Raw genomic sequence first — 15745 nt, forward strand, 5'->3', positions numbered from 1 at the left:
GCCGGCAGTCGTCGACGCCGTTGACTGCTGGCCGCACCGACGTCGCCGGAAAGTCGCCGCTGTCGCCGTCGGAGTGGAAGAAGAAAAAAAAAAGAAGAAAGGGCAATTTTGTCCTTTCATCAAAAAATTTAAAATTATCCTACACTTAAAAATCATACCAAACATAACACCATATATTACATTCCTACAACATTCATTTTCTTTATCATTTACTTACTAATCATTAGTTTATTTTATCCTCCAAACCAAACGCAGCCTTAGTATAAAAAGTAATATTTTTTCATGGATAACCCAAATAAGAGATGTGTCTCACAAAATACGACTTGTGAGACCGTCTCACACAAGTTTTTTTTGTCATTTAGTAATGTGTTATATTTAGTAATGTGTTGATAATTTTTTACTTTTGAAAAACTGGTTATAATATATAGTAATTTAAAAATGAATTTATTAAATCATGAAACTAATTAAAAATATTTATCAAAGGAAAATCAGAAGAAAACTATTTAACAAGTTGAGATGGTCTGAATTGTATCGTAAACAAAAAATAAATCAATTTTCCATTTTTTGTTATTTTCACTTTACATGTGAATAAATTTTACAATATTAAGTGTAGACTAGATAACACAAAATAGAATCTAATTATCATTACCGTGTTTACATATAATTATTATTTATTTTTGAGTAACTTGATGATATGGTAAAAATCTTATCATATCATTAATTATATTTAAGAGATATCACAAAATATTGCATTGATATGCACAAATCTAGTTGTCATATATTACAAAATTTTATATCATCTAAGACTCTATACCTATAAATAAAGGGCTCCTAAACCCTAATTAAGGTACGCTTTCATGTATAATTATTTACGCTAGTCTTGTATTTTTCTAAAAAAGATTATACTGACTTGAGCGTCGGAGTTCGGGCGGGAGTCATCTCATTTTTGATACACAGTTATATTTTTGGAGCGGTTTGATATTCGGTATATTGAAGAATTGGTTCGTGATCATCGATTCAAGGTATTTTTATGAATGCGCATTTTTTCAGTGCATCAATGACGCCGTCTGTGGGAACGAAATATAATCTCATGATTGGATCTACTGGGCTGAATTAAGAAGAACCAAAGAAGACACCTATCGCCGAATCCCATCACAGACATGAAACAAAACAATTTACACTGCAATTCCCCCACCAAGCCGTCACTTTGGGATACCCACCTGGCCACCCATGATTTCTTAACCAACCAGCAAAATAAAACAAAACATGTAGTCCCCAGCGCATATCCGGGCGTCACTTTACCCGCCGCATGCCCCGTATGTTTTGGAATTTGACAAGAAGGCTCCACGATTTGTTGCATCCGCTATCATGCTCACTGTCGAGAACCACAGTTCAAGCCTTACAACCATAAGTACTCTGCACCACGAGCCTCACAAATTTCATGTGGGGTTGCCATTGGAGCCATCGTCATCGCCTCGAGATATAGGGGACGTTGAACTTCTTAAGCTCAAGAACTTTTGGGTTATATCTCATATTCGTACAAAAATTTTCACGCAGAATCTTGCCTTGGGTCTTGCAATAATTGGGAAAACAAGGAAATTTCATCACTATGTGCAGCCACCGTCGTCCTCACCCATATTACTCTATCAAAGATTAGGATGGGAATTCATCTCCAAGGCATGTGTTATTTTTCTAATAGAGTGACCTCGAAGCATCACTCGTCGGCTCGCTACTTCTGAAGATAAGTTTGAATTTATTCTGCCTAATTATATCAATATTATTTCATACTGCTGTTTTGTGTGGTTAATCGGAGAATATCTTTTTTTTTATAAATACCCGTGAACTCGTATTAGAAAGTTCCAGAAGGTGGAATCTGTTAATCATCTCATAGAGTTGTTTGCTTTAAAATGTTTCAGTACATATGATTTGGTGCTGGGATAGATTGTCATAGGCTGTTAATAAAAATCATACATGAATACTACCTTCAGCCAATTTGTTTCGGTTACAAGTTTGATCTCCGTGGCTTGAAGCAGAAATGCATGAAGTTTTGAATATTGCTCTATCAATTTTCTACCTCCAATCTTAATCAGTGGGTATTTTCATTCATTTAAACTCTAGAAAGGAGAACTCTCTTATGGAAAAGTTGCTGGAATTGTTTTTTTTTAACAAAAATGAAATATGACAATGATTATATTCTCGGGAGATCCTCAAGTCCTCTTTTGCCTAATTATTGCATCTTTGTCATTTATGGGCTGGAAACATGAGTGCTAGGTCTGGTATATTCTCAGGATACCTAGTTGTCCCAAGATAATTTGTGATAAAGTTCTTATACCAGCTTAGTATTATCACTCTTAATGCTTCACTCATCTTTGCATAAATATATGTGAATATTAGGTTTCAAATGATTATAGTAAGATTAACCTTGTATTTCTTTTGGTAGTTTAGTTGTAAACTAAATTCATGCCATGGTTTATGTATGAGCTATTCCAAGTTTTTTATCATCTTGTCTAAATACCTGGGTGGAGGATATAACCAATTATCAGAAACTTACTGAAATTTTCATAGAAAATCTTCCCAAATTCAGCTCACTGTGGGCTCTTGTTTCTTAATTATTGATGTAGTTAATTCTACATTGTACTATGTATACTCGATTTTGAGTTGAATGCATTAAAAAGTAAGATTTCTTGAATAGCCATGCGAGATTCATTAATGTTGTTATATGCACTCGCATAACTATATTTCTGTGAATTATTTTAGCAAAAGTGAGTTTTAGAGAAGCTAGGGGCTTCTTTAGTTAGCTTAGAAGGAAGATTTGAATTGATTGACTGCAGCAGGATCCTTGAGTTACTTTTAACCAACTTATGAACATTCTTTGACAATCTAGAATGTCTCAAGAGCCAACCTTTATCATTATGCTAGGATACTCCCTTGCAGGTTGTGTAAGATTACTTAGTGCTCCATTGTTACTCATCTATGCTAATTTATTTGCCTTGAACCACCAAAATCGAGCTAGGTGGATTTTTCACATTGAGTTATTCGCCTATTGATTACAGAAATTAGATTATTCATTGGGATTAATTGTTTTTTTTGGATTTTCATAGATAAAGTATGCTGAAATTTTACGATCTCTTGTTTCCATTGTTGAGCTGATAGAGCCGTTATGATTCAAATGAATTTTATTAATGTTTGGGATTAAGCGGACTCAACTTTAGTCTGACAACTATACTGTTTTGTTTATTTTTAATATAACTAGCTGCATGAGCTTGAGATCGAATTTCCTGTGATATTTTACATTTTCATGGTGAGTTATTTAATCCGAGCCACATAAGCTCAACCTCTTAACGTAATTTCATCAAGTACTTGTCATGTTGATTTTATTAAAATCACGATGTTTTTCTCACTATATTTGAAGCTTTACAAAGCTCAGAATATTTTATCCATAAAATAAGTTTCATGTACTTGAGATTTTATTATTATCCGAACAAGGATTTTTTATAATAAATTTCTTATGTTGCATCATCCATTTCAAATATTTGAGATAATTATTTTTGGCTCTCCTCCGTCTCATTTCTTGTGCTTCATTGCAGTGTTCTACAGCATGCTTGATGCACCGTGCCTGGGCACAACTCATGTGATTTTCACTAGCAGACACCCTTGCTTGGCACCTTAGTAAGCCCGACTTTGCTCGGCAAATCAGTAAGTCCAACTCTGCTTGGCAATTACAGAAGCCCGACCTTGCTTGGCACCTCAGTAAGCCCGATCTTGCTCGGCACCTCAGTAAGTCCAACTCTGCTTGGCAATTACAGAAGCCCGACCTTGCTTGGCACCTCAGTAAGCCCGATTTTGCTCGGCACCTCAGTAAGCCCGACCTTGCTCGGCACCTCAGTAAGTCCAACTCTGCTTGGCAATTACAGAAGCCCGACCTTGCTCGGCACCTCAGTAAGCCCGACCTTGCTCGGCACCTCAGTAAGCCCGACCTTGCTCGGCACCTCAGTAAGCCCGACCTTGCTCGGCACCTCAGTAAGTCCAACTCTGCTTGGCAATTACAGAAGCCCGACCTTGCTCGGCACCTCAGTAAGCCCGACCTTACTCGGCACCTCAGTCAGTCCAACTCTGCTTGGCAATTACAGAAGCCCGACCTTGCACGGCACCTCAGTAAGCCCGATTTTGCTCGGCATCTCAGTAAGCCCGACTTTGCTCGGCACCTCAAGGCAATTACATAAGCCCGACCTTGCTCGGCACTCAGTAAGTCCAACTCGGCTTGGAAAACATATAAGCTAGATCTCGCACTCGACAACTTTAATTTGATTCTTAATCTGTAGCTCTTTATTTGAGCTTGGTTTTCAGCAGACTATTATCTATAGCTCTTTATTTGAGCTCGGTTTTCAGCATGATCTTATCTATGACTCTTTATTTCGGCTCAATTTTCAGCAGACTATTATCTATAGCTCTTTATTTGAGCTCGGTTTTCAGCATGATCTTATCTATAACTCTTTATTTCGGCTCAATTTTGAGCAGACTATTATCTATAGCTCTTTATTTGAGCTCGGTATTCTGCAGGATATTATCTATAGCTCTTTATTTGAGCTCGGTATTCAGGAAGATTATAGCTCTTTATTTGAGCTCGGTTTTCAGCAGACTATGATCTATAGCTCTTTATTTGAGCTCGGTATTCAGCAGGATATTATCTATAGCTCTTTATTTGAGCTCGGTTTTCAGGAAGATCATAGCTCTTCATTTGAGCTCGGTTTTCAGCATACTTTGAACTATAGCTCTTTATTTGAGCTCGGTTTTCAGCAGACTATGATCTATAGCTCTTTATTTGTGCTCGATTTTCAGGAAGATCTTATCTATAGCTCTTCATTTGAGCTCGGTTTTCAAAAGGATCTTATTTATAGCTTAGCTCAGTTATTAGCAGGATATTCTTTATGGCTCTTCATCTGAGCTCGACTTTCAGCAGTCGATATATCTCGAACTTCTTATTTATGCTGGTCTCAACATCTTGACCTGACTTCTTATTAAGAGTATAGCCACTCTTGGCTCTTTTGACTCTCTAGCGACTCAATAGGAAAGATCATTTGACTATGTATTCAATATGAGATGACTACATTGGCCGCTTAATTTGGCTCACATCAGAAAGCACACTCCACGACAAACGCTCAAAGGACATTATTACAGGCAATTAGAATATTATCTTGAATACTCTAAAATATAATTTCATTCATATAAACATAAACGTTCCTCCATCATTTCACTCGTCGTCACTTTTTTGTGGGGGGCACTATTGATGATATGGTAAAAATTTTATCATATCATTAATTATATTTTAGAGATATCACAAAATATTGCATTGATATGCACAAATCTAGTTGCCATATATTACAAAGTTCTATACCATCTAAGACTCTATACCTATAAATAAAGGGCTCCTAAACCCTAATTAAGGTACGCTTTCATGTATAATTATTTACGCTAGTCTTGTATTTTTCTAAAAAAGATTATACTGACTTGAGCGTCGGAGTGGCTTCGCCTTCGGGCGGAGTCATCTCATCTGTTTTCTTTGATACACAGTTATATTTTTGGAGCGGTTTGATATTCGGTATATTGAAGAATTGGTTCGTGATCATCGATTCAAGGTATTTTTATGAATGCGCATTTTTCAGTGCATCAGAACTCATTTTTTTATGTTATATATTTAGTTCTTGTCGATTTTGATTTGTTATATTATCAAAATCACATGATCCGAGATCTAAATTGTTTAATAATGTTATTACAACTTTCACATGATTCTTTTTCACGCTCAGTTTTCCATTTAAATATCTTTCAGCATTGCAGCTATCAATCTCAACTTCGTTACACCTACGACATGGAAGCTAGAAGTATTTGATCTCCCATTCATCTCAAATTTATGGTATGGACGTTGGGTATATATTACATCGAGAATAAAATTCTCTATTTTTGTTTTATATAAGATAATCGGTCAAACATCTCACTTGAAAACAAAACATATTGGATGCATATCATTTAATTGTTTATCAGCATTGCAGTCATTCCCGGCCATATTTGGTTTTCCATCAGATAGTCAAGTAATTGGTCATGCCACAGAAGTATGTGCATCGTCCGTGCAAAATGGATAAATGCTTCAAGACAATTAGTGACTACGCGAAACCCAATTGCCTAATAAAATCTTCTTTGATTTTTATTTCTATTTTCTTGATTTTCAAATTTCGTATACCATCTTTGAATTTCTGTCTTCCAGCTTTTTAATATATTTTTGTTTTAATTTTTTTTCAACATCACAACTGTACATATTATTGAGTTTGTATATCATTGCTCCTTTTATATATAATTTAATTTAAATCATATTTTTTTATTTGTTTATTTTTTTATCTATTAAATCGATATTTTTTTTAATGATAACATTTTTGTTACAATATATTATAAATGCAAATATAATATTGATTATTTTTTTTAGCATACATGTCAATTACTATGAGTAAAAAATATTTTGGTACACAAACTATTGATAAAATTAACAAATTGGTATATAAACTATTATAAATGCCTAAATTTAAAATGATATCTTTAACCTAAATTATTTAATTCCAATTATTCTTCTTATATTCAGTTAGCTGCATATTTTTTTTTCAAGGAATTTTATTGATTACTTTTTTAAAAAAAATTGTATATTTATCTAAAAATTATAGTATGATAAATAAATATCATAAATTTGTAATACTAAAATTATTAATTAAAAGAATATATCTCAATAGATAAATTATATACACAAATATATATTTTTTAAACATATGGATAAATACATATAATAAAATAACATTATTTTTCTTTATCAACATTATAGTATTACAGTTACATATCAATAAAATTACAACTCAACAAATAATCACACACACACACACACACATATATATATATATAAACATATTTTAGTTGATAAATATATTTTGTTGTGAGTGCAGACAATCTGGGCTGGAATATCAAAGTTTTGGCAAAAACTTGTGTGAGACAGTCTCACGAGTCGTATTTTATGAGACAGATATCTTATTTGGATCATTCATGAAAAAATATTATTTTTTATGCTAAGAGTATTGCTTTTTATTGTGAATATCGGTAATGTTGATCCGTCTCACAGATAAAGATTCGTGAGACCGTCTCACGAGAAACCTATCCCGAAGCTTTCGCAGCATAATGGCCTTGACTCCTTTGCATGCCATTATACTCGAAATCACAGGATCCCATATCTGGATTGTCCAGTAACATGATTGCAACTTTCATATATTTATTTTTCATGCTCAACGCTTCATTTAAATATCCTTCAACATTGCAACTTTCACCATAACATGCATGTTGGTGAGACAACTCATGGCATGTGTTGCGCCTCTGACATGGAAGCTGGAAGTATTTGATCTCCCATTCATATCAAGTTTATGGTATGGTCTTTCGCTTCTACAATGTATAAATTGAAACATTAACCATCGAAGAACATGAAAATAAAAAAAACAAACAAACATTAAAAAAAAAAGATGGTAGTAGCATTGTCAGTTCCTTAAATTTCATCTCAAAGTTAAGTAATTAGTCATGCAACAGAAAATGAACTGTTGTGTAGTGAATATGATTTAATTGAGCAAATAAACCATGATATGACCAAAGGTTCATATTGAGTTATGTCATTTCTCTTGTATCTCATGGCAGAAGGAAAATATAGGATGGCCTAACATTGCTATAATATGGTAGTAATTCATTTAAGGTCATCGTTAACTCACAGAAACATTTAAAGAAAAAGATAATTATGTTGGGAATTGATAATATTTATTCTCTAACTTATGAGGGTATCTTGAAGACAATTATGTTGAAAGATATTTTGTTTTGTCAGGAAAGATTTATTCAGCATGGTTAAAGGAGAAATTATCTTAATCATCTTGTATAAATTAGTTGGATTCTATTGTATATAAACCCTTCGAGATGAATAAAATCTCATTCTATTGTATAAAGATTTATTCAGCATGGTTAAAGGATAAATTAGTTAGCAGCTTGCATCATAAGTATGCCGTGTTTTAATAAAAGTATTCGCGTGTGCATTAATAACAAGTAAAAAAATGTATTTGCGGCGTGCATTGAATACACGTCGTTGTTTCTATAAGGTGTATCATATTAATAGCGCACTCTTGGATGCACGCCATCGAAAGTATTATACACAGCATGCCTTTAATGCTCGCCGTTGATATCGCGCCGCGAAAAATCATTTTTCGTGTAGTATATGGATCCCGTACTTAAAAGGTTACAGAAATGATTTTTATCAAGTAATGGATATGGTGCGTAAAACTTGATCAACACTAACCTGTATGAGCTCAAAGATCTCCGAGTTTGAAGCATAGAGGTATTTCTGGTGGTCGCTTTTAGTCTTGGGAAATTTTGATGCCTCGATACTTCTAATAATCTTATCTATGGATTTCTTCATAATGATTTTGTATGCATCTCTGCTCAAATTCCCTTGCTTCCAATACGGTTTCAAAAGGTCCCTTATATGCTCAATGCGGAAAAATTTGAAAGAATGGACCGCCTTAATGTTATTACTCGTTGAGCTCTCATCAACCTCAGCGACCCCCACATTTCCCTTCTCACTTTCCTTTTGCAGTTCCTCCAGTCTTCTCCCTCCAACAATGAAGATCTTAATGAAGGTACAATCTGCCGCCCGGTAGCATTCCTATTCAAAGTAGGTTGAAAATGGACTTGTCAGTTTGCAGTTGATAGGAGCCAAGAAGCTCTATGTTGCGGGCCCAATTATATTGCAAGAATCTAGAGAGGAGCGGGGAAAAAAATAGAGAGGGATTTGTCAGGAAGATATTCTTCATGTTTATTTGATTATTAGGCTAGCTAGCTAGTGCTAGGGGCGAGAGGATTGCAAACAAATTAAAACTTGTAAAACTGATCCACTGCTAGAAAAAGGAAATAGGAAAGAATACCATCGAACCTCATAAATATTTGCTTTATAGCATAATTGCAAACAAATATCATCATTGTCTCCAACTATACATACCATTATTGGAACAATGGTTATCGTAAGGTAAAAGATAATCAACACGAACCTGTATGAGCTCAATGATCTTCCTTTCTGATGCTGAGAAGTATTTCTGGAGGTCGCTTTTAGTCTTGGGAAATTTAGATGCCTCCTTACTTTCAATTATCTTATCCATAGTTTGCCTCATAATGATTTCGTACGCATCTTTCCGCAGGTCCCCTTGTTTCCAATATGGTTTGGAAAGGGCCCTGATATGTTGTTCAATGAGGACAAATCGGACCGCCTTTATATTCACATGACTGAACTGGCGGCCAACGTTTTATTTAAATATCCTTCAGCATTGCAGCTATCACCACAATATGCATACTCGTGCAACAACCCGGCCATTAGTGATGTGTCTCCAGCATGATAACTAGAGATATTTGGTCTCCCATCCATCTCGAATTTATGATATGGACATTAATTGGTTTCTACTTGGGATAAATCGAGTCGTTAGTCATTGAAGAATAGGAAACGAAAACAACAAACATAAATAAAATCAAGGTCGTAGAACGTAGTAGCACTCAGTTCCTTTAACTTCATCCCAAAGTTGAGCAATCAGGCCATAGAAAATGAACTATTTTGCATTGAGTATGATTATAACTGAAAAAATAAACCATATCAGAAGTCCATTTCCTCACCAACTCTATTGAGTTATGCCATTAATCTTTTATCTCATCGTAGCAAAGCAGATATTGAACTGCTTCACATTGCTATGATATTAGTAGTAACTGATTTAATCTCGTGAATAATTAATGGGCAGATTTCAAGAGAAACAAAGAATCTAAACTCTATTTATTTCGAACAACAACGCCTTTATTAGTAATGGGTTGGCTAGAACAAATCATTTTTGGGATTTAAAAAATAATAACCAAGAAATCACCAGATCTCATCACTACCCATTACTAACACTACAACAAAAAGGCATCCGTTGTCGTAGGAAATTTACAACTGTTGTAATTGATGATGTTGTTGAAAGTGCGTTCAACCACAACGAATAAAATCTGTTGTCGTTGCTATTATTTGCGACGAACTTTTTAGCGACGGACATCATAACAAACCGTCGCTAATTAGGACGGTTTTCCATAAAGTCCGTTGCTAATTTTTAGCGACGATTTTTCATGATGTCCGTCGCTAAGTTTTTCAGTAAAATAAAAAAAATTACTTTTAATAATTTAATAAATCTAAAAAAACTTACAATCTGACTATTCTAACAATATTCATAATCTAACACTTAAAAATTTGCCAAAAATTGAAAAGAAAAAATTTAACCTAAATCGAAACTAAAATCGTCTAATAGAGAAAAATTTTAAGTGTCGTGGAGTGGTGTGGAAGAAAATGGACCAAAAACGCGATATTTAAGCCAATTAGCGACGATTAAAAAAATGTCACTAATTGCGACGGTTGTTTATTAAATCGTCGCTAATTTAAAAATTGCGACGGTTTTGCTTACAACGATGTTCAAAACCGTCGCTAAATTTCATTAAAATCGTCGCTAATTTAAAAATTCAACGGTTTTGCTTAAAACTATCGCTATATTTGGCGACAGATTTAAAATCGTCGCTACATTTAGAGACGGTTTTAAAGAAAACGTCGCAATTTTTAAATTAGTGACGGTTTTGCAAAACCGTCGCTGAATATAGCGACCATTTAAAAGAACCGTTGTTTGTCCAAAAAACACGCTAATAAAACGATTGTCGATTGTCCAAAAAACACGCTCAAAGACAACGGTTCATTTGACCATAAAAAACGCTCAAAGACAACGGTTTTTAGAAAATTGTTGTCTTTGACCTCAAAAAAAAATCATACGACAATGGTTTTAGTGGCGATTTTCTTGTAGTGTAAATCAGTTGATGACAAAAATAAATTTGACAGAAAAGCTTTTTATGCTAATACCTTATCGAATCGTCACAAAATCTCTGGAAAAGATTTAAAAGGGTGAAAATGGAGGAGAAAACAAGCCATAACAAAACAGAAAATATAAAACTTTACCGCAAAATCATCACAACAAAAAAAACTTGAAAAAAAAAAAGGATATGAGAATGCTCATTCTGCTATTCGAAAACACTCGCGAATACATACACAGATTAACTTACAGATATGAAAATATAAGGGGCGAGGGAAGATTACTTAGCCGCCATGCACAAAACTCAGAGAAAGCTGACTCCAATCCGACTGTAAATATGTGAAAGAGATGACAGATAGGAGTTCCCTGTCAAAATTTATAGTTCGAAAAAATATGAAATTTGAGAAATCGCATTCAGATTCTGTCGACATCATTTCATTGTTGACCATTTATTTATAATTTTATAAATAAAATATTTATAATTAAATTTGGAATTACATAATTTTTTTACCGTAAATTTTTTTTTTTTTTTTTGCCTCTAAATCATCTCGAAAATGTATAATTTATATGCGTTAAAAACAATTCTTTATTATTCATCATAAAACATTCTAATTCATTCTCAACTAAAATAAATTAAAATTAAATGTCATATCTCGGGCAAAGATTTATAATCAATGTTTATTTTAAAAAAAAAATTGAAAATTGAAAATGGTGGATTTCATATTTAGGACAAAATCTTTAGGTTCGATATTTTATTGATTTGAGTATTAATGGTCAGTGATAATCCACGATCTGCCTATTAATCTTTACATACAATCTACAAAAAAATCTAGAATTTATTGACCATTTATAATTTTATAAATCAGAAAGCCGTAATTAAATATTTGGATTACAAATTAATTAAATTTTTTCCTGCTGATTCAATTCTTAGTTTTTGTTCTAAAAAATAATGTTGTGACTCTAAATCATCCCAAAAATTATATAATTTATCGCATCTTAAACAAAGATATGTAATCAACGCACTTTACTTTATAAATAAATTGAGTTGGATTTCATGGTCTTCTTGTTCATTTCCAGTTTCAAAGGTTTCTTAAAACCAATTTTATTTTTTGTCTAAATTTTTTTGGACGTATTTCTTAGCTTAATAGAGGTATTAATTTGTTTATTTATTGAATTTGTGTGATGTGATTCGTGTCTAATAATATTTTGTTATGCTAGTGGGACGACGTCGAGCGTAACAATGAGTCGAGTTGGTTGTTATCTTGTTAGCTAAAATAACTTGAAAATGGCTCGATAGATATGTTACAAGTTACAACCGGATAGCATACAATAATAATAATCTTTATATTATTTGCTAATTGATTTGTCCTAATGGAAAAATCTTTATACTCGACATTATGTCATGCAGAAAACTAAGTAGGCATTTGTTGTTACATTTTAATTTTAAAATTCTAAATCAAGTTAGCAAATAAATATTGGAGAAAAGAAAATACAGAATTACCTAAATTGAGCTTCCTTTGAATGTGAATCTCAAGTTTTTTTTAATTTTGGATCCACTAGGATATGAGACTCGGCCCGTTAAAATTTTGAATGACTCATATCCGACCTAATCCGTTAAAACTGAACATATAAACATATGTTTGACGACAAAAAGTAAGGTAAGGTATGAATATTTAATTCTTCGATAGATACAGAGATGCAGATGAAATTGAATATTCGATGGAAACAAAGACGGAGATAAATATAATAAATAAATATGAGGACGGAATATATGAAATTCTTTCAAGGCCTAGCTCATAGAGATCTCTAGTGTGTGGGATGTGAAGCTATTTTTCACATTTGATATTTACTTTATCCATACATAGATTACTTACAAATGTTTTCATATAGGTTTTAGTTTTTTTTTTTTTTTTTTGAACCATATTTTTGAATTAAAAAATTCTTCTTTGCCTTCCACACTAATTTTTATGATTCCTGTCGCTGGTTATATAATCTCTGAAAAAACATCAAATCTGTATTTCTCTTTGAAAGAGTAAATCCGGAAGGTAAACTATGAACATAACACGTGCGTTTATGATTTTTGAAAACATAGATTTTATAATATCATTATTCTTTTGAAATAAGATTTTATTATATTCAAAGGGATTTTCTTTTTTAATGCACAACCACCACAAAAGTCATAAAACTGCCAAATTCATTCAACAAACCCGTGACTCCAATCGACATCAAACTATTGTTCTTCGGACAGCGTTAGCATCACCCAACAATATCTGTTAAATTTCTTCATTTGTCACGTTCTTTTCAGAATCTTTCGTTGAATTCCACAATGATGCAGTACCAGAAATATGTGAACTCTTCTCCTGCTTCACCCACCTTTGCGGCCAACAATCCCAAGAAATCTCAGAGATGGAAAGTCTGCATCATTTCAATGGCTGTTCTCTTGTGTTCCGCGATTTTGTTGCCGATTCTGTTCTTTACCCTCTCCGCCGCCTCCCGCCAGCGCAACCACCAGCCATTGTCCACCCGTCCGCATTCGGATAATGTACATGTCATTCGCGAGGCCTGCAAAGCCTCGCGTGACGCGCAAACTTGCGAAGCGTGGGTGTCCCATTCCAATACAGTCCCCGAGAACGCGGCGGTTGCGGATGTTGTTCAATCCACAGTGAAGGTTTCCTCCCGGAACCTTGAGACGGGTCGGGGTATGGTTCAGAATATCCTGGACGCGTCCGTGGGGAACCAGAACCGGTCCTACGCCGCGACAACTTGCCTGGATATTCTGCGTTACTCTGATTACCGTTTGAACTTGACGGGCGGCGCGTTGGCAGGTGGCAGTATTAAGGACGCGCGTGCATGGGTTAGCGCGGCGTTAGCGTACCAGTACGGCTGCTGGTCGGGGCTCAAGCTATACGCGAACGACACCGACACGGCCCTCGTCCAGCCTACATTAGCGTTCTTCAATTCCTCGTTGATTGTATCCACCAGCAATGCGCTAGCAATGATTGCGAATTACGACGTTTTCGCGGACCAAACGGAGTCTTGGGCTCCGCCCGACACGGAGCGAGACGGGTTCTGGGAAACCGAGTCTGGCACCTCGGGCTCCGGTTTGGTGGGCGGGGTGCCGCCTGGGCTGAAGGCGGATGTGACGGTATGTAAAGGCGGGGCGTGCGATTACAACGCAGTACAGGATGCGGTGAATGCAGGACCCGATGACTCCGGGTCGGGTAAATGGTTCGTGATACGGATCAAGGAAGGGGTTTACGAGGAAACGGTTCGGGTGCCATTGGAGAAGAAGAACGTGGTGTTCATCGGAGATGGGATGGGCAAAACGGTCATTTCAGGTTCCATGAACGTAGGCCAGCCAGGGATGACCACCTACGAATCCGCTACCGTTGGTAAGACTGATGACATAAGCTTTTCTGTTGATTTAAGTAATTTTGTTTTTAATTCGAAAATAAAATTCAAATATTTTGTTTATGTAATAAATTTGGCTCGAAATAGAAGATTTGAAATTGTTAAATATCGGGGAAGTGGATCTAAATCAAACCCAAAATTATCTCAACAGGAAAATAGGACAACTAACACACCTTCTCAATTTGTTCTAACTCAACCTCAAAATCTAACTTAAGATATGATTGTTCAAGTTTATATATGTAATTCTCGACAATTTTATCTTATTGACGTTGGATAACTAACAGAAATCAAGCTCTAATTATAATAAAAAAATGAATAAAATAAAAATTGTGAAAATATTTAGTTCTTTACCATTGGGTGATGATATGTGTCCGCCGAAAATAGTCTATGTATTTTTGTGGTTATATATAAAGTATTTAATTTGATTATTACAGCACTACCATCCCTTTGGAGGATAATAATACTGTTTTAACTTTTGAAGTGCTATGCATGCAGGAATTCTGGGTGATGGATTCATGGCAGCTAATCTCACAATCCAAAACACAGCAGGCCCTGATGCTCATCAAGCAGTAGCATTCCGATCGGATAGCGACCTCTCCATCCTCGAAAACTGCGAATTCATCGGCAATCAAGACACCCTCTACGCGCACTCACTCCGCCAGTACTTCAAATCATGCCGGATCCAAGGCAACATCGACTTCATATTCGGACAATCAGCTGCATTCTTCCATGACTGCCTCATCCTGGTTGCCCCCAGGCAACTCAACCCCGAAAAAGGCGAGAACAATGCTGTAACAGCACATGGTAGAATCGACCCTGGCCAGTCCACGGGCTTTGTTTTTCAAAACTGTATCATCAATGGCACTGATGCATACATGGCTTTGTACTCTAGTAAACCCAGTGTGCACAAGAATTACCTCGGCAGGCCATGGAAGGAGTATTCGAGGACGGTTTTCATCCGATGTACATTGGAGGCTCTCATCGCAGCGGATGGATGGATGCCTTGGAGTGGCGATTTCGCATTGAATACGCTATATTATGGGGAGTTCGAGAATACCGGGACTGGATCCGATACATCGAAACGTGTTAATTGGAGTAGTATAATTCCGGCCAAGCATGTGGATTCGTACTCGATCCAGAGTTTCATTCAAGGGGATCAGTGGATTCCTACGTCGTCTTCTTGATTAACAAAGCTTGTAGAATGTAGATGATTTAGTGCTGAAGTAAATACAGAGCTTGAAATATTCTCTTTGATACAGAATTTTTTTGAAAACTGCTAGAAGCCGACAAAAACATAATTCATTCTCCGTTATAAACAAGAAAGTTGAATCAAAGGAAATTATGGGTACGAATATTAAAGTATGATTAGTAAGTTGAATCAAAGGAAATTATGGGTACGAATATTAAAG

The 15745-nt window shown here is 35.2% G+C and overlaps 2 protein-coding genes and 1 long non-coding RNA gene across 3 annotated transcripts; 1 reads left to right on the top strand and 2 right to left on the bottom strand.

Moving 5' to 3' along the window:
* Window positions 1–951: 951 nt before the first annotated feature.
* Window positions 952–5088, bottom strand: LOC142522481 (uncharacterized). The gene is made up of 3 exons (XR_012814483.1): window positions 4243–5088; window positions 3816–4205; window positions 952–3653 (listed from the first exon to the last, which is right to left on the bottom strand). It is a non-coding gene; the product is annotated as an uncharacterized LOC142522481 (long non-coding RNA).
* A 2153-nt stretch (window positions 5089–7241) lies between these two features.
* Window positions 7242–9495, bottom strand: LOC142516397 (zinc finger CCCH domain-containing protein 36-like). The gene is made up of 3 exons (XM_075619856.1): window positions 9108–9495; window positions 8360–8725; window positions 7242–7467 (listed from the first exon to the last, which is right to left on the bottom strand). Exons 1-3 carry the CDS (start codon window positions 9225–9227, stop codon window positions 7447–7449), a joined length of 507 nt encoding a protein of 168 aa, XP_075475971.1. The 5' UTR covers window positions 9228–9495; the 3' UTR covers window positions 7242–7446.
* Window positions 9496–13133: 3638 nt separating this feature from the next.
* LOC142522537 (putative pectinesterase/pectinesterase inhibitor 51) lies at window positions 13134–15695 on the top strand. Its single transcript, XM_075626024.1, has 2 exons — window positions 13134–14317; window positions 14832–15695. The coding sequence occupies exons 1-2, from the start codon at window positions 13252–13254 to the stop codon at window positions 15518–15520; spliced, it is 1755 nt and encodes a 584-aa protein (XP_075482139.1). The 5' UTR covers window positions 13134–13251; the 3' UTR covers window positions 15521–15695.
* The last annotated feature ends 50 nt before the right edge of the window (window positions 15696–15745 follow it).

Source organism: Primulina tabacum, chromosome 1 (genome assembly GCF_025594145.1).
Source record: "Primulina tabacum isolate GXHZ01 chromosome 1, ASM2559414v2, whole genome shotgun sequence".
Lineage (NCBI taxonomy): Eukaryota > Viridiplantae > Streptophyta > Magnoliopsida > Lamiales > Gesneriaceae > Primulina > Primulina tabacum.